The sequence below is a fragment of the Citrus clementina genome, unplaced genomic scaffold (genome assembly GCF_000493195.1).
Source record: "Citrus clementina cultivar Clemenules unplaced genomic scaffold, Citrus_clementina_v1.0 scaffold_3, whole genome shotgun sequence".
NCBI lineage: Eukaryota > Viridiplantae > Streptophyta > Magnoliopsida > Sapindales > Rutaceae > Citrus > Citrus x clementina.
Window position 1 is genome coordinate 41400905 of NW_006262339.1, and position 22001 is coordinate 41422905.

General features: G+C 32.7%; 4 protein-coding genes and 2 non-coding genes across 10 annotated transcripts; 4 read left to right on the plus strand and 2 right to left on the minus strand.

The window, feature by feature from the left end:
• Window positions 1-415: 415 nt before the first annotated feature.
• Window positions 416-5265, plus strand: LOC18049665 (glutamyl-tRNA reductase-binding protein, chloroplastic). Of its 5 annotated transcripts, none has more exons than XM_006443365.2 (13): window positions 416-1064; window positions 1192-1254; window positions 1487-1573; window positions 1764-1862; window positions 2186-2281; window positions 2422-2487; window positions 2592-2682; window positions 2961-3028; window positions 3116-3181; window positions 3457-3507; window positions 3716-3780; window positions 4467-4569; window positions 5008-5265. In XM_006443365.2, exons 1-12 carry the CDS (start codon window positions 888-890, stop codon window positions 4519-4521), a joined length of 984 nt encoding a protein of 327 aa, XP_006443428.1. In that variant the 5' UTR covers window positions 416-887; the 3' UTR covers window positions 4522-4569; window positions 5008-5265. The 5 variants fall into 5 exon arrangements, with proteins under 5 accessions (XP_006443428.1, XP_024045104.1, XP_024045103.1 ...); XM_024189336.1 differs by having other exon boundaries at window positions 4467-4547; XM_024189335.1 differs by having other exon boundaries at window positions 416-725; window positions 850-1064; window positions 4467-5265.
• Window positions 5266-6049: 784 nt separating this feature from the next.
• On the minus strand, window positions 6050-8672 carry LOC18049666. Its single transcript, XM_006443369.2, has 5 exons — window positions 8385-8672; window positions 7440-7698; window positions 6630-6930; window positions 6419-6496; window positions 6050-6304 (listed from the first exon to the last, which is right to left on the minus strand). Exons 2-5 carry the CDS (start codon window positions 7694-7696, stop codon window positions 6254-6256), a joined length of 687 nt encoding a protein of 228 aa, XP_006443432.1. The 5' UTR covers window positions 7697-7698; window positions 8385-8672; the 3' UTR covers window positions 6050-6253.
• Window positions 8673-14640: 5968 nt separating this feature from the next.
• On the plus strand, window positions 14641-15150 carry LOC112100294 (arabinogalactan peptide 14-like). The gene has a single exon (XM_024189316.1). It carries the CDS (start codon window positions 14875-14877, stop codon window positions 15058-15060), a length of 186 nt encoding a protein of 61 aa, XP_024045084.1. The 5' UTR covers window positions 14641-14874; the 3' UTR covers window positions 15061-15150.
• Window positions 15151-16212: 1062 nt separating this feature from the next.
• LOC112100600 lies at window positions 16213-16311 on the plus strand. Its single transcript, XR_002906968.1, has one exon. It is a non-coding gene; the product is annotated as a small nucleolar RNA U19 (small nucleolar RNA).
• A 41-nt stretch (window positions 16312-16352) lies between these two features.
• Window positions 16353-16501, plus strand: LOC112100607. The gene has a single exon (XR_002906975.1). It is a non-coding gene; the product is annotated as a small nucleolar RNA snoR138 (small nucleolar RNA).
• Window positions 16502-19998: 3497 nt separating this feature from the next.
• LOC18047324 lies at window positions 19999-21558 on the minus strand. Its single transcript, XM_006443370.2, has 2 exons — window positions 20431-21558; window positions 19999-20335 (listed from the first exon to the last, which is right to left on the minus strand). Exons 1-2 carry the CDS (start codon window positions 21214-21216, stop codon window positions 20219-20221), a joined length of 903 nt encoding a protein of 300 aa, XP_006443433.1. The 5' UTR covers window positions 21217-21558; the 3' UTR covers window positions 19999-20218.
• Between the last annotated feature and the right edge of the window lie 443 nt (window positions 21559-22001).

Genomic DNA, 22001 nt, shown 5'->3' on the forward strand with positions numbered 1-22001 from the left:
CGCCATTTGCGCCGCCTCGCCTTCTCTTTTTGGGCCTTCCTCTGCTACTCCGACAATATCTCCTGGTCCTCCGATCACGATTCCGACACCGACACCGACTCCGATTCCGACCGCCGCCACTCCCATTCGGATTGAGTTCTTCGTACTTTTTCTTGTCGTTTTTTTTTTTTTTAATTTATATGGGTATAAGCAAATTCTGTTTTTCTTTTTGTTTTTTTGTGAATTCACTGAATTGAGAGATATTTGGAGAAATTTGTTTACGCGTTGATTCGTTTCATTTTTTTTTTGTATTTTTATTTGGTCTGTTTGTTTGTTTGTGGTTTTTTTTTTCTCTTTCTTCATTTTTTTTTCCCCAGAAAATTCGTGTTTTTATTATTTTGTAAATTTGGGGTTTTATTCGGTTTAGGAAGAAAATTTATAAGGGTTTCTTTGCTGAAATTGGACTATTATGTGCCAAAAAATTAAAAAAAAAAAGTGTGAACGACTTATCATACAAGTTACTTAAATATTTATGACATGTGGTACATAACAAATGACAAGTCATAGTAGACGGAATAATGATTTTCACGTAAAAAAATGAAAAAACTTCCCCCCCCACCCGAAAATCAACTTCTTAACACATTCACTGCTATCACTCCAGAAAATCCCATGCCACGTTTCTCTTCAAATAATTTGGACCCATCTCTTTGGTGACTGCAGCCAGTGCCATTGAAGCTAACAGATAGGTAACCTTCTTCAATTCTTCATCGACACTCACTTAAAAATTATATTTAGGAAAAAAAAATCATTTATAAATAGATAAATATTAAAAATTTGTGATAAATTAATAAAGAGAAAGACTTTGGTCAGAGAAAGGCAGTGTTTGGTGGGTAACGCTGGAAAAAAAAATGAAGACTTTGGAAGCTCCTTGGCCGATTTCTTTATTTTCACGCATTCATGTCGACAAAACCCCTCATTCTTCTCCAATGTTACGGTTTTGCCATTCAACAACTAGACTCTCTTCCTTCACTCCTCTCTCTTTCACCCTTCGTCGTCAGCTTCCCATGGCTTCTTTTTCAGCTCAGGTTGGTCAAAAATCTATCTTTGTTTGGTTCCCAAGAAAACCCGTATAGAAAAATTTAATCTTTATGTACATGTGATGTGTTTTTATTTATTTGTTTTTGGGATTATCTGATTGTTTGTTTTGATCAGGCTGTGTCAACTGGGGATGTTAAAAGTGATGCCAATGTCTTCGAATTGATTCAAAAGCATCAGGTAATACTATTATGATTTTGTTTCCAATTATTTTTCTTTTCTGTCTTTTTGCTTATTAATTCTTCATTTGATTAAAATTATAGGAGAATAATTTATGAATATAAATGTTAGGATCATATTTTAGTCCTTTCCCTGTTTTATTTTTATACAAGGATAACATATGGTTCGTTCGTATATTGGAAATGGGAAAACATGAATAACAGCTGAAGTTGATGTGGGGTTGTCATTTCAGGAAGCAGCTGCCCGGCTTCCTCCACTTGAGGAAATTCGTACTGTACTTGATCGTAGTGTTCGCGGCATGCTTTCTACTTTTTCTCAGGTTTTGGGTTCATATCTGGTTGATTATTAACAGTTCTGGACTAATTAAGTGAGAAAAACAATAGCAATAAACTTAACATGTTTGTGCTTTCTTTGGTAATGTTGGTTAGGTTTTGAAGTAAGATAGTTGTTTGCTATCAAACAATTAAATTGCCACTTTCATGGCTCATTGACCTCTTTTATTTGTGCAGAAGTATGAGGGTTATCCATCAGGATCAATGGTTGACTTTGCATGTGATGCAGATGGAACTCCAATATTAGCCGTCAGCAGCCTGGCTGTTCATACAAAGGTTTGCTGGAAATTTTGTTATCTTAACTCATAAGATTGTTCGTTCATAAAAATTTACAAACTTCAGTTTTACAGACCAGATAATTATTTAGATAGAGAAATTCAGAAATAACGCCTATGTCTGCATGTGATTTTCTTTCGTTTACATCTCATTTAGGTTTGATAGCAATGGGTTGATGGAATCAAATTGATAGATAACTAATGGAAGATATAGTTATTAAAGTTCACAATAAGAGTTTGCTAGTTTTTCTTTGATTTGCTTTAGGATTTCTTTTTCTTGTCAAATTCCTATAATTAATTATTTCAAAAATTGCTGCTTTCCAGGACCTGTTAGCAAATCCAAAATGTTCATTGCTTGTCGCTAGAGATCCAGAGGATAGAACTGATTTAGTCATCACTCTGCATGGGGATGCTACTTCTGTAAGTTGAACAACTTATTTCCAACTGTTGTATGGTTTTGGTCAATGATTCTGCAACTGATCATTCTTTTAGGTATGAACTTCTCCTTAATCATTTCAATCATAACAATTTCAGTTATGCTTTATCAATGAATGACACAGGTTGCTGAGAAAGATAAAGCTGCCATTCGTGCTGTCTATTTGGCTAAGCACCCGAATGCATTCTGGGTAACTTAGTTCCCTCATGTTCTCTTATCTGCTTTGTTAATCTGAGCTATGAAGTGTCACCAACTTACTTTAGTGGAAATCTAAAACTGCTCCACCATGTAAAGGTTGATTTTGGTGACTTCCAATTTATGCGCATTGAACCAAAAGCTGTCCGGTATGTGTCAGGTGTCGCAACAGCTTTATTAGGATCTGGAGGTTTGTCTCCTGTCCAGCATTTGTTTTTAAATTAAATTCGGATGGTGTTGTACGCCAGGTTTTTTTCTCTAGTGCTTTGATCTTCAGAGGGGGATAGAGAGTTAGATTCTCCCTCAGTTACTTGAGATGAGATGCTGATATTTCCAGATACACTGTTACACATACTGATTTTTGTTTCTGTAGCTCTAATGAATTTGTTTGTTGGGTTGCTGCTTCCTTTCTACCACTATATTCCCTAAATTAATTCTTATTTATCTTTCCTGTGCTTTCACTTTCAGAGTTCAGCAAAGAGGAATACCAAGCAGCAAACGTTGATCCTATAGCTCAGTTTTCTAAGCCTGTTGCGGTATTGCCTACTTGTTTGCTATTTATTATTTTTCTATCATTACTTCTGCAGTTTCTATCTTCTAATTGAATTACTATCTCTTGGCAGTCTCACATGAACAGAGATCATGCTGAAGATACAAGAATCATCGTGCAACACTCTACATCGATTCCGGTAATCTAGAATTATATGGTTAACACTGTCTTTCTGTATAATCATTATTATATGATCAGATTGGCACTGGTTGAGAAGGAAAATGATAGGATTAAGCCCTTATTGCTTGTAGTCAGTATTTTGCATACCAGTACCAAATGAATGGTTAGATAAATAATTGAAGAAGTTTCAGTTGCTTGGTTATGAATGAATGATTTATCAAAGATTGGTTCAGTTTCTCCGTTGTGATTACCAAAGAGAGATTGATAGGCTTAGTAAAAAATGACATTTTTCAGGTGGATTCTGCTTACATGCTGGATTTGGATAGTCTTGGATTCAATGTTAAGGTACTGCTAACTGTCTTAAGTGGGGCATGTCCTCAAGTGATTGATCTTCTTTTAGATTTTGTTGGTTGGCTTAGAATATAATGACTTTGCATTACTATCAAGCCACCTTCCAGAACAGGTTTTCTTGATGCTTCTCTGTTGAGTATCATTTTCATAAATTCTCTCTCTCCCTTTCTTTTAAAATTATTTTGACTTTCATTTCTTTTAGGCTGGTTATCAAGGAAATACTTTCAAGCTCCGAATTCCTTTCCCTAGACGTGCTGAAGATAGAAAGTAAGAAATCTTATGCTGGGATTTCTCATCTTGCACAAATATTTACTGTTCTTTGACATATCAAAAGGGGAAAAATGCTTCTTTGATCCTTATATGTGGTTGCAGTTTCGTTTAGCTTTTCTAACCCAAACTTATGCTCACCATGCTTAATGACTATATTATGACACTAGAAAACTGATAAGTGAGAGATAAGACTGCAGGTAATGTTTCAGACGGTTGGACAAATTGCTGAAATTGATATGTAATATTGTAAATCAATAGTATATGCTGATTGCATGCAAGGAATAATATATGTATATATATATGCCGGTGTCTTTCTCTTTCATCTTATACTTGGATATATACTCAGATATCATATCCTGCAATAGAGTTGCTGAAAATGCTTGAGAATAAAATGGTTGACACCTCCTTGAACTGTCTGGTGAATTACTTGATTTTCTTTGACTATAGAATCATTCTTGAACATGAGTTGGAACTCTAGGTTGGAACTTTCTGGCTTATCTTATAGTTGGAATATTCATTTGGATCTTTCAATGCTTTTCCTAAAGAAAACATGCAAAAGAGTGGACAAATCTATGCTGCATATCATGTTTGAAGGCATTCAATTATTTTTTCTGCCCATTATTATCATCATTATTGTCTTTCTGTTGTTGTTCTGTTAAGTTGCATTTTCTTGTATTCCTTAGGGATGTGAAGATCCTCATAGTGGAAATGCTTCAAGCTGCTAATTCCCATGACTGATCCCACAGAGTTATAAGAACGAAGAGATATCAATATCCAAATCTTTTGGTGATACTGTCTATTTCTTCAACCATAAATTATTTCAGCTTTGCAAGATTTTTGTTGTTCCTCCAAGGCATACAAACTTTGATTTGTCACTGTCAACATCAAGACTTTAACTGAATGGCATGCCTTCGAACAAGTCATGTCCTCAAATTGGGCATTCTAGCAGAATGTTATTATGATGTTTGAAGAAAGTGCAGGGATCTATTCTGGCATATTTTATATATATTTACAAATTGAGCTGCAGGGAAGCTGAAGCAAATCATATGCAAAGATTTCGAATTACTTTTTATCTTCATCTACTTACAATTTTATGAATTCCTCCTAACGTCCAACCCCTCAATTGTATTATCATGTACATGTATGTGCCAATAGGATTATCATTTATTGACTTGCCTTCATTGTGACCTTCCTTGGGGGTTGTTGTCTTCGTTGGCTGTGCAGGTTCCTGAATCACATCACAATCACTGTTTGGTGGATACCCACAGATTGAGGTTATGAGAGCAGCGAATAAAGATAAACTGCTTAAGAAAGACATTTAGACATACTTTGGCCACAATCATGTATAGCAAGAATTATTTTTTATAAATCATATGTGATAGTTTCTAAATGCTCTGTTTGTCATATGCTCGTTTTTGCGCGATGCGTTATTGTAAAAATGAATTGTTCTGAGAACTCAATGAAGTTGAGAAAAGGAGTGGCCCGCCTTGCCTTCGATAAGATAGGGATAAGCATTGCAATTGATATATATAGTATGATATGATTTGGTATTGACTCAAAAAGGATAAGATAATTGAATTCTATTGGGTTAGATATGGAAAAGACAATCAAAGACACAAAAATTATCAAACAATCATTAGTTGTCACCAACAATTATCCGGTACTTATCAGCACTAGTGGAGTTTTGATGCTGATGACAGTGCCACTTCATATGTTATGGACGAATTAACTATGGTGCAACTATAGTACTATACTATAATTATTTTCGATCATTAAATATAGTTATTAGATTTAAAAGTAAGAGATTAAGTAACTGTGTTATGATACCACAGTTACACCAGATCCATGTTCTGGAATTCAAACACATCGCCACGCATTCAGATTTGAAATATAATAATGATATTTCGTGTTGGATGGAAGATATGATTTCACACAAATGCACTCCTAAAACTGAGCTACTTTTATTGGTACGCAGTAGTCGAGCCAGATTTTGATTATTTTGGTAGGCCTACAAGAAGCAATGGCATTCCCAAATTACCAATAAATTTTGATCCGAGCACATGCTATATAGTCTTTACCATATTGGGTGCATGCCAGAGGAATCATAAGAGCCGTCATGTCAGAATCCAAAATCACTTTGATTTTTGTACATAAAAACACAAATAAACATGGGAACACCTCGAGAGAAATGAGTGAGAGACAACATCAAAGGGGCAAAACAACAATAACTATAGTTTCTATGAGAACGCTGGATAGAAACATTATATATTTTTAAATTTTTTTTTTTTTACTCATTGATAAAAATGAAATACTACCTATACAACAAAACCAGAAGAGAGGCTATTGTTGATTTTCTGCTCTTTTATATCCCCTCAACAAGCACTAATAAACCACTCAATTACAACAAATTTCCCCCCAAAAAAAAAAAATATATTCAGAAGAAAGTGTTTCTGCTGCTACATCACATCTTTCATTCTGAATCACTTTCCATGCTTCCCATGGCCTTTAATCCTCTTGGTCTCTGCATTATTTGGTAACAGAGAAAACAAAAACACAACCGATTTACTCATCTCTTCCCAGGAAAAGAGAAACCAAAAATAAGAAGAAATTGATCAACTAAAACTAATAATGTTACCTTCTTAGAGCTTTTCTTCTCCCTAACTTCATATCTCTCTTGGCACATATCAGTCAACCAAGCCCCAGGACTCACCAACTGCCGCCACCAACCAAAACAAAATAAGTAAAAATAATTTATAAAAAAGCAAACAAACCCAGTAAACAAATCCAATTTTTGTTGTTAATTTTTCAATCAACAAAAGTCATAAATCTTTGTTTGCATAACTTACAAGTAAACTTCTTTGAATTATCTTGGCTCTCTTTTTAGGCCTTTGAGGAGGCTTGCAACCTTTCATGGCCAAAAAATCTTCCTCTTTCTCTTTGTTTGACAAAGCAATGTAAAGCTTTGGCCAAACGGCCAATTTTTTATCCTCTCCATTTTTGGCATCCACCGAAACCTTGCCATTGCCATTCTCATCCACTAGACAACTAGCCGATCCTCTTGTGGTGTAATATCTGTCTTCCTTCTCGGGGGAGGATGATTTCCTGTTCTCGTTTGAACCTGAACGCAGAATCGTGCCCTCAGAATTTCTGTAACCAAACATAAGAACAATTAAACTTCCATTTATTGAATCATCCATCAGTCACTGTTAAAATCAAAAACTCAACCGCATATCAGAACTCTTACACATCAACATCCTCATTTACTTTTCACTTTTCCTTTAATTTTCTGCTATATCTTTCTCAGAAACCAAACAGAAATAACAAGAAAAGCTCCAATCTCACTTTCTCTAAATCGTTAATTCTTATGGGAAAACCAAACAAAAATCCTCCAGCGAACAGAGCCTCACAACAACCAAAATTAGCTCTTTCAATTCTCAAAAACCCAAAAAAGAAAAAAAGAATCAAATTCTCTGCTTAACAACCAAACAAAATGATGACCAAAAAAACAAAAAATAGGTTTAAAAAAAATTCTCGAAATTTCTGGGGCCAAATTCTTAGAATCAAAACAACAAATCCACACTTGAAATTCTTTTTTAATCAAAAAATAAAAGAAAAAACAAATAAAAAATTTAAAAAAAATTTACAAATCATCCCACCTAGTGAAACGAGTGGAGGTATCTTTGTCAGAAGCAGCGGTGACCAAACATCGATCGATACGAGAAGTCATTTTCCGGCGAATGACAGCACCGTTGGATTTCTGAGAGAGCTGCTTTTGTGGATCCTTGACTCTCACGCATCTAAGTCTCTTCTTGTTCCCCCACTGTAAGAAAAATTCTGGCTCCATTGATATTGACGTTGACGTTGATGTTGATGATAATTTACAAGCTCTTTGATTCTTCTCTTCCTTCTCCATTCCTACAGCCAAAAAACCATAAAAACCCAGAAAAATTTCAGCTTGTTTATACATCAAGTTGGGTTTCCAAAACAGACCCAGAAGAGGAAAATCAAGGAAAAGAACAAAATTTTGGCTAATTCAGCCGTTTTGTCAGCAAATCCAATGTATTTTTTCTAGATTAAAAACTCAGAAGTGAGGGAGGGAAAACAAAAACAAAATAGATGCGGTGAACTGAAAAGATGGAATTTTTCTTTGGCTAATTCAGTGAGTCTTCTTCTTTCGGAAAAAAATGACAGGAAAGAATGTTTAGCTTTCTTCAAATCAAAAGCTTTTCTTCATGAACTCAAAAAACCCAGAAGTGAAAATCAAATCAAATCAAGAAGATAGTAAAATTGAAGATGAAGAACACAAAAAAGATGGATTCTCCAATCTGGGTGTTTTTTTTCCCCCTTTTGTTGATTGGTGCAATTCAGAGGAGTCAGAAAACGTAAAATTTAGAGAGAAAATCAAAACTGAAGCTGATGAATTCGTTCACCAGACAAAATAAAATAACAAAGGAATCACAGATGATTGTATCAAATATCATCAAGATCTAGAGCTTGAACATGCAAAAAAATCAGTACAAATCTTCTTTCTCTCTAAAGCTAATCTGTCTCAGAGAGAGAAAGAAAGAAAGAAAAAGTAGCATAAGAAATACAATACATACATGTTATAGAATAGAAGATGTAAAGCTTCTCATAATAATTCCACAAACAACAACAACAACAACTTGTTTATATCAACTGCTGGTTTTGTTTCTGTATGAACAATCTTGCTTTAAATGAGAAAAGAATATCAATCTTTAAGGACTTTTGGAGAAGATGATTTTTAGGCTCTCTTTGATTATCACTCTCTTTCTCTCTCTCCCCCTCCCTCTCTCTTTCAAAAGCTTTATTGTGAAATTTCTTCTGCTTTCTATCTTCCTCTTCGTCCTCCATTTTTTTTTCTCTATTTATCCCCGTTGGTAGCAACTAGCAAATAAGTTATAAAAATAACTTACATTTTATCTTTACCGTTGGATTCATTATGTACGGTTGATGAGGCTTCGGTCCAAGAGAACCAAGGAGGGAATAAGTAATAATTTGGGCCTCAGTTTGGGCTTTGCTTCTGCATTAGCTTTGGGAATGGCCCTAACATTTGTTCATTTTAGGGATGGCAATAGATTGGATCTGATCCAAGATTAAGGTGATCCAAATCTAATCGAATTGGATTTAAGTCAGTTTAAAATAAATTTGAATCAGATTTAGATATTGATGTACGGATCTAAGACGGATCTGGAGCAGATCTGGATCTATCCTAATATCTAAATTCATATCTATATCCACCCATCTTTTAATTTTATTTTATTTTAAAAGTCTCATAACAATTATAGAATTATAATGATAATAAATTTTATTCATAGCATATTAGTGGTATTTACCATGCATTTAAACTCTTAAAACTTAAAGGTTAGTTTTGTAAATTTAAAGGTCAGCCAGCCCCAAAGCATGTACTTGCAATATTCAAATTGCAAGCCAAGTAATACAACTTGACAAATTATTTTACTATATTGGCCAAATAATTTTTAAAGAATATAGTTATTCGTATATTTAGTCAAATATGGCCATAATAAAACACTGAATATAAATTATATTTTATTTATATGTCATTATCTAATGTTGTAAGAATGAGGGTGGGTGTGTGTGGATTTTAGAATGATGAAGGAAACAATAGAATATTAGATTGATCTTACTCCTGCAATTACTTTTGAAGAATATTTTATTATCTTTTTTTTTTTGTTTTGGTGTAAAAGTATAAACTACAATATTTATTATATTTTAAGATAAATTATATAATTTATTTGTTATCAAAACATTTTAGCCTTCAATTTTCATTCTAAAAAATTATTACTTTTTTATTATTGAGTTTTAGAATTCATGACGGATCTAAAGTATATTTGGATTTTAATTTTTTTTAATATTTGGAGCAAATATAGATATTTATTTCTTTTTTGGATATGGATATGAGCGAAAAATATAGATGCATGACAGATCTGGAGTAGATACGGATCTTGATTTTTTATTATGGATATGGATCTGGAGCAGAGTGGATCCAACTCATATCTGTCCCATTGCCATCCCTAGTTCATTCTAGCCTGGTTGACTATGTCAATATTTTCATACGAATTAGCTGAAAAACACTTTAAACATGAAAAAAAAAATAATAAAGCTAGCTTAAAAATATACAAAAAAAAACTGGAGTCCTTTTGGCAAGAAGTGAATTGTTTCATGTAAAAAGTCTAAGCTTAATCTAATCTACGTAAATTTTAGCATTATAAATTTATTATCAATTGACTTTTTAATATAATTAATATGACTAAAGCCCTGTTTTTCATTAAGATTAAATAGTTATAACTTAAAAACTACAACACTAAAATATTTGGTAAACACTAATTGTTGTAATCTGTAAGATAAATTTATTAAATTTTATACTTGTAGAATAAAAAAATATTACTAATTTTACTAAAATTATTATTTAAAAATTATATTTTTTACGTATTATTAATTTTTATTTTATAAATACATTTTTTTTAACATCTCAATTTGTCATGATTGAGGTCAAGGTCGGAGTAATTTTTTCTTTCCCTCCATCCTTTAAGAAGCATAGTAAGTGGCTGGACTTTAATGTGCTCTACTTTTTCTGTATAAACATGTAAATATCATATATCAAGTCAGATTTTGACATAACATATTTGGTGAACAAGTAAATTAACTTTTTAATTATTGTTTTCTTACATTTGGGCTTAGCTGTGATAGAGCTGATAAAATTTGACATAATTTTAATTATTTGACATTATACAAATAAATGAGTATATGTCATTAAATTTTAACGATTATTAAATGAATTGGGTCTGGGTCGATACTTCTTTTCGTTTTAGGTTATGGTTAAATTTTTTTACCTATTTATCCAATTAATAACCGATTATATTTTCTATTATAAATCAATTTGCAAGCTCTTATTATCAAAACTCAAATATTGGATATAATTCTCTTTTCTTCTTTTTTTTGGGGGGGGGGGGGGGTGGGGAGTGGCAAGATGAACATGTATGTGGTGTTTCATTTACAAAATTCTATATAGATTTAGAATTTCAACAATATGAATGTGTAAAATATTAGTAGACACACACACATAGATATATATATATTAGAACTTCAATAGTGTAAATATGTAATATTTTAGTAAATACATGTGTGTGTAGATGTTTGATGTAAATCTTAATAAATATATAAATGTTAAGCAAGTTATTAGATAATTTGTTTATTTTTCGTGTTGGATTATGATTTTAATATCTGGACAATATTGTTAAATAAGTCATACTTGTATCAATTTAAATTTAATACTAACCCTTAACACGATAAGATCATGACCTGATGATCCATTTTGAGAACTCGGAGCATGCTAAATCTATGAATCCGTTTCTTTTGTCAAAATAAATAAATAGATACGTTTCTTTAAGAGAGAACTCATTAAATATATAGTTACAAACTCTTATATAAATTTTTATATACAAAATGACGTGATATGATTTAATTAGTTTGATTAAATACTTTATAATTTACATGATTTATTTTTATTATTTTATATTTTTATTTAACTAATAAATAAATATTAAATTAATTTATACAAAATAAAATTTATATAAAAATTTGGTGCTATACGATCACTCATTATCGATCGGAAAGAACTTGTTAACGAAGGCAGACAAAAACAGGCCCCACACAAGACGACGACGACACACTTGTTTTGGAAAACAACAAAGAACTTCCATCACTTCTTGAGTTGTACATTTTTCACAAAAGCCTCAGCTTCCATCACTTCTTGAGTTGTACACTTTTTCACGAACATGTGATATTCAATTTTTTTTCCGCCCACTCAATTTACAATTACAGCAACGAAACCATAAATAGGTTTTGTCTTCTTTCAATCTTTGGTAATATATAAAAACTATTCCAATTTGATTATGACCTATTAATTGTTGCCCAAATATGTTATTTACCGCGCATGAGAAAACCTTGCCTGACAATTGATATATATATATATATACATATATGTATGTATGTATGTATATATGTATGTACATATATATGTATGTATATATATACGCGCACGTAAATATGTTTCAATATATTAATAAATATAAAAATACAGTTTTTAATATATTAAAATTTTATTTTTTTTATTTTAATAATATCTCACTTTAACAAAAAAAGGACGTCCTCACCAAAAAAACATATACAAAATTTGAAGGTCCCAATTGCTTTTCGACAATCAACCAATTATTTCCAATGAACTCCATATATATATATATATATAGACACACGCGCACGCTCGCACACATTGTGCTGAAAAACAGAGCCCGTGGGTTGGATAAAAGGATACTAATAAAATCTTACTTGACTTGCATTAGTATATTTCGAAGATGTTGCATGATAATTTTAAATTATCAATCTCATTAAGCCACGTGTGATAGAATCATTCATGATTTCAATATTTTTATACCTAAGTTTGGGAAATTAAAGTAATTATATTTTACAATAAAAATAAAATATTGGGATGAAAATTTTGTATCCCAAATAATATGACACCTCATGTGTCACTCAATGAATTATAATTAAACATAAACACTTTGCCATATTTTTTTCTTCATTTTTGTCCTTCTACTTGAAATTGTTTTTTAGATTGTTTTTGAGAGATCAAAAAGTAATTTTGAAAAGTTAAAAATTAATTTTAATATTTTAATAAACTCATTTAAAAATTACCATTGACAAAATCATCTCATTTTTCAACATATTTTAAAAAGAAGAGAAGTAATAGCTTTTTAAAATTTGATTATGAGTTTTATACTTTATGTGGTGTGTGTGTGTGTATCTAAAATTATCCTAATTTAATTAAGAAATAAAATCACTAGATTTAAAGAGATTATTTTATTATCAATTATATTGGGACAACAAAATAAAAATATAATATAATAAAAATATTTATTTTGGTTATCAATAATTATATACACACAATAAAAAATATAGTATATACATGTGTTTGTAAATGTTTAACTAAACTTTTATTTAATAGTATGTCTATTTAAGTAATTTGCACTCATAAAGCAGTTTAATAGTTAAATTTACTTTTAAGTACATATAAACCGTTTTTAAAATTCACAACACTTTTAAAAATAAATTTTATTAATTTTTTTTTACCATTGATCATTTATGTATCATAACTAATATTTAACAGATTCTCTTTAATATGAATAGGGATTAATTTCGCGCCACCCCTACTCAAATTAAAAGTTCTTAAACTAAAATGTTCGGTGTACATGAAAAGTCATTTGGGTACAAGGGGGACCCCCCACACATATGGGTAAAGAACCGTTTAAAATATCATCATTATTCAAGACAAAATGATTTTGAATGTTTGAGCTAAAAAGTAGAGCATGCCATACAAATTGTTTCATATCATCAGAATTGACCTTTATACAGGAATGGATTGAATAAAAAGTTTTTTTTTTTTTTTAAATAGATTACAGCAAGCCCAAATTAGCAAACGGCTCTTGTGAAACAAGAGCAATAAGGTATGATTTCAACTCAATATTCAGATGATATTTTTATAATATTTTAGAAATATATAATTGATAATTATTAAATAATAATATGAAATTAATTAAATTTCAGTCATACACTATTATATATATATATACACACACGTTAGGTCAGTTTAGTATTAGATTCAAATTCAGTGAGTTAATGAGTGGCATCTCAAATATGGCGTCATCACCAAAAATATAAACAATGAATTATAATTACTCGTAAAGAGTTAAGACATTAAAATCCACCGAGGTTGGAATTTAGCGGCGAGAAAAGCAACTGAAGCTCAAACTTATTATACCTCGAAATTCTTAGTAGAAAAAATAAAATAAATAAATTACAGAAAATTGATAGGAAAAGGAAAAATCTAAGAAATAAATTCTTAGTGGTCTTGAAAACGAAATTTTGTAATTCTTTGTTTCGGACACATTCTCGTGAGCTGTGAACAAAATTGTCCTCTTGTAAAAATTTAGGTGGGTTTAGATCGACGTGGTGAGTATGCGGTTGAAATTTAGGTTTAATTCCCGACATGAGAGACTTTTACAATATAATCCCTATTTCACCCACATTGAAACAAATAATAAAATAATAATAATAATAATAATTGATTAATTGAAAACTCTTGTTAAATTTTATGTGGAAAATGCTGCCTTTTGGGTGAATTAGAAAAAAAAAAAAAAAGATTTGTCTTAAAAAATCATGTTAAATGGGCGCATTTAGAGACTCTAGGCAACTCAACAGCTCACCCCCCTTCATATTTTCATAAAAACTAATTAAAATTTTTCGGATATCGTGACCCAATAATGGAAAATATTAATTAAATTTTCTTTTTAAATACAGATTTAAGTTCATTAAAAGTCCGAAAACATCCTTTATCTCACCAAAATCATAGCCCCAGAACAAACTTTATTTTGAGGTCACAACTCACAAGCGTCTGTAGATCGAATTTTGTTATTTTTGTATTGATTGCCCAAGAAAATATAAAGCATCATTCATGGCAAGGGGTTGTGGGACCCTTATGAAAGACGCCATAAACATAACAAAAGTCCAATTGCGAACAGCTGTAAGGCAACAGCATCCACAACCCAACAGCCTAATAGGACACCCTGTTCCACTAACTCTTGGGTTGTTTGGGTAACCTCCAAATTTTGTTCAAAAAATCATATATCACTTTTAGTTCAAAATTTTATACTTCTCTTATTGTTGTTCTACACATTCCCCTTGGTGGGATAATACCTTTATTTATTTGATACTTCTCTTATAGTAATCTTGTGGCATTTGTTAATGATTATAATAATCTTTTACAACCAAAAAGGTAAAGCCATATGATGCATGTGGTATAGGAATAGGAGCATCAAACTATGGAGCCAGCCTAGGCTTAACCACTAGTTATCATTTTGTCATCCTCAAAACAACTATATAAATAAGGCCTGAAATAGCCAGCTTCTGATACTCTCAACGCAATCTCTCTCCATTTTTTATCGCTTTTGCATACACAAAATTAAAAAGCTTTTTCATCAAAAAATTTAAAAACAAATGGAGGCTATGAAGATGAGATTATTTATCGCAGTGGCGATTGTGCTAACGGCCGTGTCAGCAGCCCAAAGAGTTGCGGCTGCTGCCGATGCCCCAGCTCCTGCTCCTACTTCCGGCGCCACCACTGTCATGGTGCCCACCATTTTTGCTTCACTTGCAGCTCTTGCATTTGGCCTCTTTTTCTGAATTATGTTTTATTTTCACTGTGATTATGTAGAGTTCGCCCTTTGCCTGAGGCTTCTTGCATGCTTAGGGGTTTTAATTCTTTTTTATTCGAGCATTCTTGGTTGGCTTCACAGATTCATTTCGTTGTCGTTAGTTTCATTTATCATATTGTATTGGAGATGAGAGCTAATGAATAAATATTATCTGTTTGGTCATCGATTATTTCAATTGACATTTTTCTGTGTAGGATTCTGTTTTACAATTGTTTTAATTCTTTTTTATCAGTGAAATGGTTCAATTATTAATTTTTTTCCCTTCAGACAAAAAAAAAAAAAAAGACTCAAATTGTAAATTTACAACAATGAACTAACATCAACTACTAGTAATTACTGGGTTAAATTAGCAAATAACATTTAGAACCCTAAATCTGTTGTGCATTTTTCAACTCTTGGTTATATTACAGAATCTGTTATATTTGTGTTTGAATTATGCTTATATGAATATCAAATTTTCCATTTAGTTTATGAAATTGTTGCCTAAATACGCATCTCTGTTAAATTAGCCAATTTAACAATTTTTTTTTTTTCAAAAGATTGGAAGTAACTAGAACTTTACATTACATTAGATCAGTTCAGTGAGATCCAACACATTAAAGATTCTTTGTGCAATGTTTTTTTTATCTCAATTTTTAGTTGGTTCTTTAAATTTTCATTTTATTAAAATTAGTTTGGTTTTTTCTTTTTAAAGGTAAAGTTTGCACATAGCCCAAATACAAATTTTTAACAATTTTACCTTTTTTTTAAAAAAAATTATTAAACACTACGGAAATAACTAAGAAGTTTCCATCAACGAAACGAATCTTTCAATTTCGATTAATCGGGAAAAAAAAAAAAGAAAGCCAATAAAAATGTGCGACGTCAGACTCAGGCAAAGCCCACTAAACCCTAGAAGGCTGAAACGAGGGCATTCTAGAAAATTAACTCAGTCATCTCTATATAACTGGGTGAGGGGGATAAAACCCTAACCCTAACTTTGGTTGTAGTATCCACCGCCTTCGATTGAGTACCAGCCTGCACTTTTTGATTAATTTTTTTTTTTTTGTCAATTTGATAGAAACCTATTTCGCCTCTTTGAGTAGCCGTATGAATGTATGAATGCATACATAAATTTCATATTTGGTTTAGTTAGGAGGCACAGATTGAATCAAAAGGCCTTTTGAGGGGAATCTTTGATTTCTTTTATCAATTCTCCCCCAAGCAGCCTCTTACAGTTTCAATTTTTTTTTTCTAATTAATTAAAAAAAATGGATCTTTAATGCCTCAGAATAACCAGAAGGTTAAATTTTTAACCACACCGTTTGGTTCAGACAGAGGCTTATAGCAAAACCCCGCAGCACAAAGGTATTAATAATTCTTCCCATTTCTTGTTATTTGGGATTTTCTCCTTATAGCTGCGGATATTTATTTATTTATTTTTCTTACTTTGTTTGAAACCCTTTTTTCCTTTTGCTTTACATTGTTTAGTTGAATTTATGTTTCATGCTCTGCGAAGTGTCAGTGATTTTATCTTGTAGATGGTCTTGTAGATGTTGAGAGTGGCCTCTCGAAAGATCGAATGGTGATGATGGAGGTGCCATTTGGTCCCGACAGAGGCTCAGAACAAGAGGGGTCTCCTCCTGACCCTGTTTGAGGGATAGGAATGAGTTGCATCTGTTCCTTTCCTATGGTAGGCTATCGGACATTTTACATCTTTAGGCTCCATTAGTTAAAGAGTAGATTTCAGTGATAATGTATATAATTTGATAGCTTCACTTTGCATTACAGTGTCTTCACATTTGAATGTGATTTGCTTGTGACATGTTTTATTTCAGAGTTTGTACCATTGGTCTTCCATTTGGACTGTTCATGGATGTGTAAAACTAGTTGTTAGGAGCGAGAAATTTGCCAATTATTAATACCTATTCCATGTATCATTTAGTAGTTGATGTTGATGGTCTATTTTCCTATATGGATTAGGAGACTTTTTGAATCTGAATTATTCACTTGAGCTCTTTTGTTTTGGAGCCCTGCGTAGCAGCTGGGCTGTGATAGGCCAGCTGCAAAAAAAGAATCGTCGCACAGAAACTGAAACTCTTGCAGCTGGGCTGGCGCAGCCCTTCTGCTTGGCAATGCTGCCAAATGTAGCTAGAGTACTTGGCATTGACTAAAAAAAGAATACTAAACATACAATATAAGGCTTTGTCTGTTACGGTGGTGTAATATGTTCTGAAGTCAAAGTTTATGTGCAAACAGGAAGTAGCTAAATATTTATAATGTAGATAAGAGGAAGCATAAATAGTTGAGTGGAGTTTGCTGAAATTAGATGAGTAGTTATGAGAAATAACTACAGGAAGTTAAAGTTCTTCCACTTTGTTTCTCTAATTTTACTTTACTTTTGATGCTTCCTTTATTTACCATTTGCCTTCATAAAATGTTGTTACTTCCTCTTGTTGAGTGAAAAATGATACACTTCACTAAGTGAGAACTTTGCAGTTAGAGGATGACTGCGAAACAAGAGAAACAATTAGATTTTCTGAATCCTGGAAGTTAAGTTTCATTTCATATATGAGAGTTCAAGTATGGTGGCTATAGTTTGAAGTCCATTGGTATTTTAGATCAGTCTGGTAGGGTATCTGGTCTCTCTGTAGAGATTCAATAAGGGGTGGGAAGTTAGAAGCATAAGCTTATTTTACATTGTTGAATTGTTAACTTTTTTTCCAGTCAAATTGTCATGAAGTTTATTCTCAGGATTTTGGGTCTGCATTGTTTGAGGGTAATAAAACCATACAACCAAATGAACTCCACTAAGGTCAATTTTTTTTTTCTTTTTTATAACTTTTTTACATCTTTGCCTAAGTGGGTTTCATGTGGGGTGGTCAGTGTCATTGAGAAATGATATTCACCCCATTAGAACCCATTGACCACACCACCCCCCCCCCCCCCCCCCCCCCCCCCTCCCTCTTCTAGCAGAAAAAAATTCCAAAACATTTTTTTTTTTTTCAAATTGATGTAAAGCCATTGGCTTAGCAAGATGTGCTATGTTTTGTGCACGTATCACTACTCATTTTGTTTGTTTGACGGGAAATGGATGTGAGTTTTTGCGTTTAATAATTTCAGGATTGGAATATTAGAGGCTTCTATCCTTTCTTCCTAACTTGTTGTTTTCGTCACTTTCATAGTGGACATTTAAGGCAATATGGCTAGAGGCTATAACCATGCTAAACACAACCTTCTCATTTTTGTTCCCTTGTAAGTTCTAAATTCTTTATTATGAGTCCTGAAGTTTTTGGTATTGGTTTCATCTCATGCCTAAGACAGATGAAATTTGTTAATATAATAGAAAATTTAGAACGTGTAATGAAAAATTTAGAGTTTGTAACAGAAGTGGGAGGAGCTTGATTAGACTCTCGAGTCCGAAGTAAATTGTAGCCCACTCCGTCAGAGGGAGATGAATGAAGAAGAACTTTTGAATGTTTATGAAAAGCAAATAAATAAAGTTCATTTGATTTGATTATTCCTTTGGAAAGTTAAAAGACTTCATGTGTAACGTATAAAGAAAGATTGAAGAATTGACATGGCAGCTGCTTTGTGTCCCTGAATTCTTTTTCTTTTGCTTGAAGATGAAGCTGTCTACCAAAAACAATTTGTTTATGGGCACTAATTACGGCACGAGCACATGGCTTGTTATCTGTTGTGTACAAAGTCATTGGTTTCTTGCCGTGCGAATAGTCGTGTGTGTTTTATTTCAAAATCCAAAAAAAATAAAAAAATCAATGCTTGAATTCAAGGACCCACCAAACTCTCCAAATAAATATATAATTCACCTACAAAATTAAACGTGTGGTCCAGTGACAACCCCAAAAGGAACTAGGCATTGACATTTCCTTTTTCTTTTTGAAATGTAATTTTGTAGTGGATTTTCTTTCTTTTTTTTTTTTATAACAAAAATGACTTTGCTTTAATTAAACTCAAAATCCAAAGAGTTAGAAAGTTACACGACATGATAACTAATCAAATTGACAGAGCGACACTTGTGATCTCTTTTTTTTTTTTTTTGGTAATTTTGACATTAAAACTAGAAAACAAAAGCTATAAATTCACATGGCCAACTAATACGTAGATTCAGGAATCCAATTATTGACCATATTCTGAAATCTTTAGCTTTTGGATGTAGCAGCTAGCATCCGTCCGTGCCTGGCAAGCCCACCTCAGCAGCCACTCCACTATCTTGAACGATTCTCAAGCCTACATTTGTACAAGGAACGCAGCACAAAATTCCAATTGGTTGTATCACATCGCTATTACTGGCGAAGGCCGTGCCACCTTTTTGTGTCCACAAGATAGCGGGGCTCTGTTATTATATAATGATGTAATAAATTTCCCGGTGGGTCATGTCTCAATAAATCTCCATTGGTGTGGATGGTTTTGACGTTCCATGGGGTCATTTTCTTTTGCTGTGAAGAACTTTAAAAAAAATATCTTCTCCTGTTTTGTAAAATTTGATATCATTTTGCCGGGTCTGATAAGGTGCTTATCCTCCTCTTTGTTGGATGATCAATTAGGTGAGGTCAATCAATTTAATAAAAAAATGGGAAACTGAAGATGAGGGCTTCTTAACTGCCAATTAGGTGAGAGATTCACCAACATTAATATTCTTAATGGTTTTTAGCCAACCGTCATACATTATTTATAGTAAAGATTAAGGATGAAGATAAGATAAAAACAAAATGTCTAGAAGCAATGTTGCTTAATGCTTACATTCATCTTATAATAAGAAATTTAATCATTTCATCTCGTTAGCTTGTTTAAGTTCCACTTGTCGCCATCATATTGATCCTGCTTTTTTATGATAATTTTATTAGGGCTTGATTATTAGACAACTACTCACTGAGATCAGAACTTCCAGAACAGAATGCACTACTAGAACCCAATTACTTTCTAACAGCATTCTATAACATACATGCGTCACATGCTATAACATAACAACATGGTATCTTGAATTACAAACATGGTTCAGAATCTATATACTAGCAAACCCCAAGTATTGAAAGAGCCTCGTTATTTGCAAGACACAGAGACCCTGCACAAATATTTTAGAACTAATAGGAATCTTCCAGCACCAATTCAACAAATGCAGTGCTTTAAAGAGCATCATAATAGCCACCATAGGTTATGTGAGCTCTTGTAATTGGGACCCCTCTCGCTGCTGAAATTGCTTCATTCAGTTTTGTTGCATGCTGGACCACTTGCTTAATTCTCTGGAAAAAAAAAATAACAATTAAGTTGTAAAAATCCCATGACACATCAAGAAAAATGAAAAGACAAACAAAATTACTGCAGATTTGGAATCCACCTGGTCATCAGTGTAAATTTGGAATCGAAGCTTCTGATTCTGGTTCTGGTGATGATGTTTGTTTTTTTGCTGGTTTCCAAAAATGAGAACACATATGGTAGCAGCAGCAACACCAAAAGAGCAAATAGCTCCGATCCCAGTTAAGCTCCACTTCCATAAATTGAGGCCAAGGCCATCATCATTCTCCAGGACTTCATCATTCCAGCTTACTTGATCTTCGATCTTCTTCTTCCTTGGAGAACAAGTCATGTTATCGATTGAGGATTGATCACTGAATGTTGCTGCAGCATCAATCTGAGGGATGATATTATTTCTAGGGGACTTTGGTGAGTCCAATATTTTCATGTCGACAAATTCATTTTCCTTCATTTTCTTGAAGAAAACTTGGGAGAGTACAGCATCCTGATCGGCTTCAATGGATCCTCTATTATTATTATTAGACCCGTTGATCTTGTCAGTGATTGCTGTAGGTTTCTTGACGATGACTTGATAATCATCATCAGCTTCAGGATCTTGGTGGCCTTCCTTCAGAATTGCTGCTGGCTCCAGCTGAATTGGAACTGGCACAAGCTGTTTGGCGGTCACTTTCCTGGAAGAATTTCCTGATGGTGTTTCAATGATTTTCTTGGATTCTGGTGATGGACACATGAAGTAGTTCATGTCGAAAACACTTTTCGGATTCAAACTCCTCTGTTTTCCTGATAAAATTTTCTTCTCATCAGGATTTTCCGGAAAATCAAGAAACCTGGAATCAGGAAGGAATTCCCACTCTTCTTCGTAGTCCATTTTTTTTCTTTTTTCCCTCTTGAGGAAATTAATCAAAGAGAGGGTTTTTGTAAGTGGGATCTTTTGTATTGTTGATTTGATGAATTATTGGATCAAAGATGGTGAGTTTTGTATGTTTGTTTAGGTGGAATTTCGAGAAGTAAGAGCTAGCAAGGCCACCACCAAGGGTGTCCTAATGACTAATTCAATCACAGATTGAAGTTGAAGCCATTAAGTGAGAAAATTATGAGGGAGTTTGATTGAGAGCTTATCCTCTCTAAAGACGACAATGGAGGAGAGGTCCAACTGGGGGGCCCATCTTGTTTTTGCTAGATATTTCTTTCCAATTCTTTACTCGTTACTAAATTTACAAGTTTTGATTACTTTATTATCTTTTTGGATAAATTTGAACTAGAAGTATATGTTCAACTAAGGGTAAAGAATAGTTCCCCCCGCCAGACTGAGGCAGAGATTTTTTAAGGTTATCAGTTGAGTTTTTAATTACTAAGATCTATTAAAAGCATATAATGAATAAAGAGTTTAAATTTCGCACATAACCAGGATATGAAAACGTTTAATTCAAAAATACCAAAATTTCTTTTATATTTCTGAATTCTTTTATTCGGGTTCCAAATTGCAGGTTAAATATAACAGTAAATTGAAAAAATGTAACCAAAAAATTGAAAAAAAAGTTTGATAGAGAATTTGTATCTGTTTACCTTTTATTTTCTTAATTTATATATGTATCCTTTAACCTTTTCTTTTCTTAATTTATACATGTTAATTGTTAAAGAGAGAGTGATGGA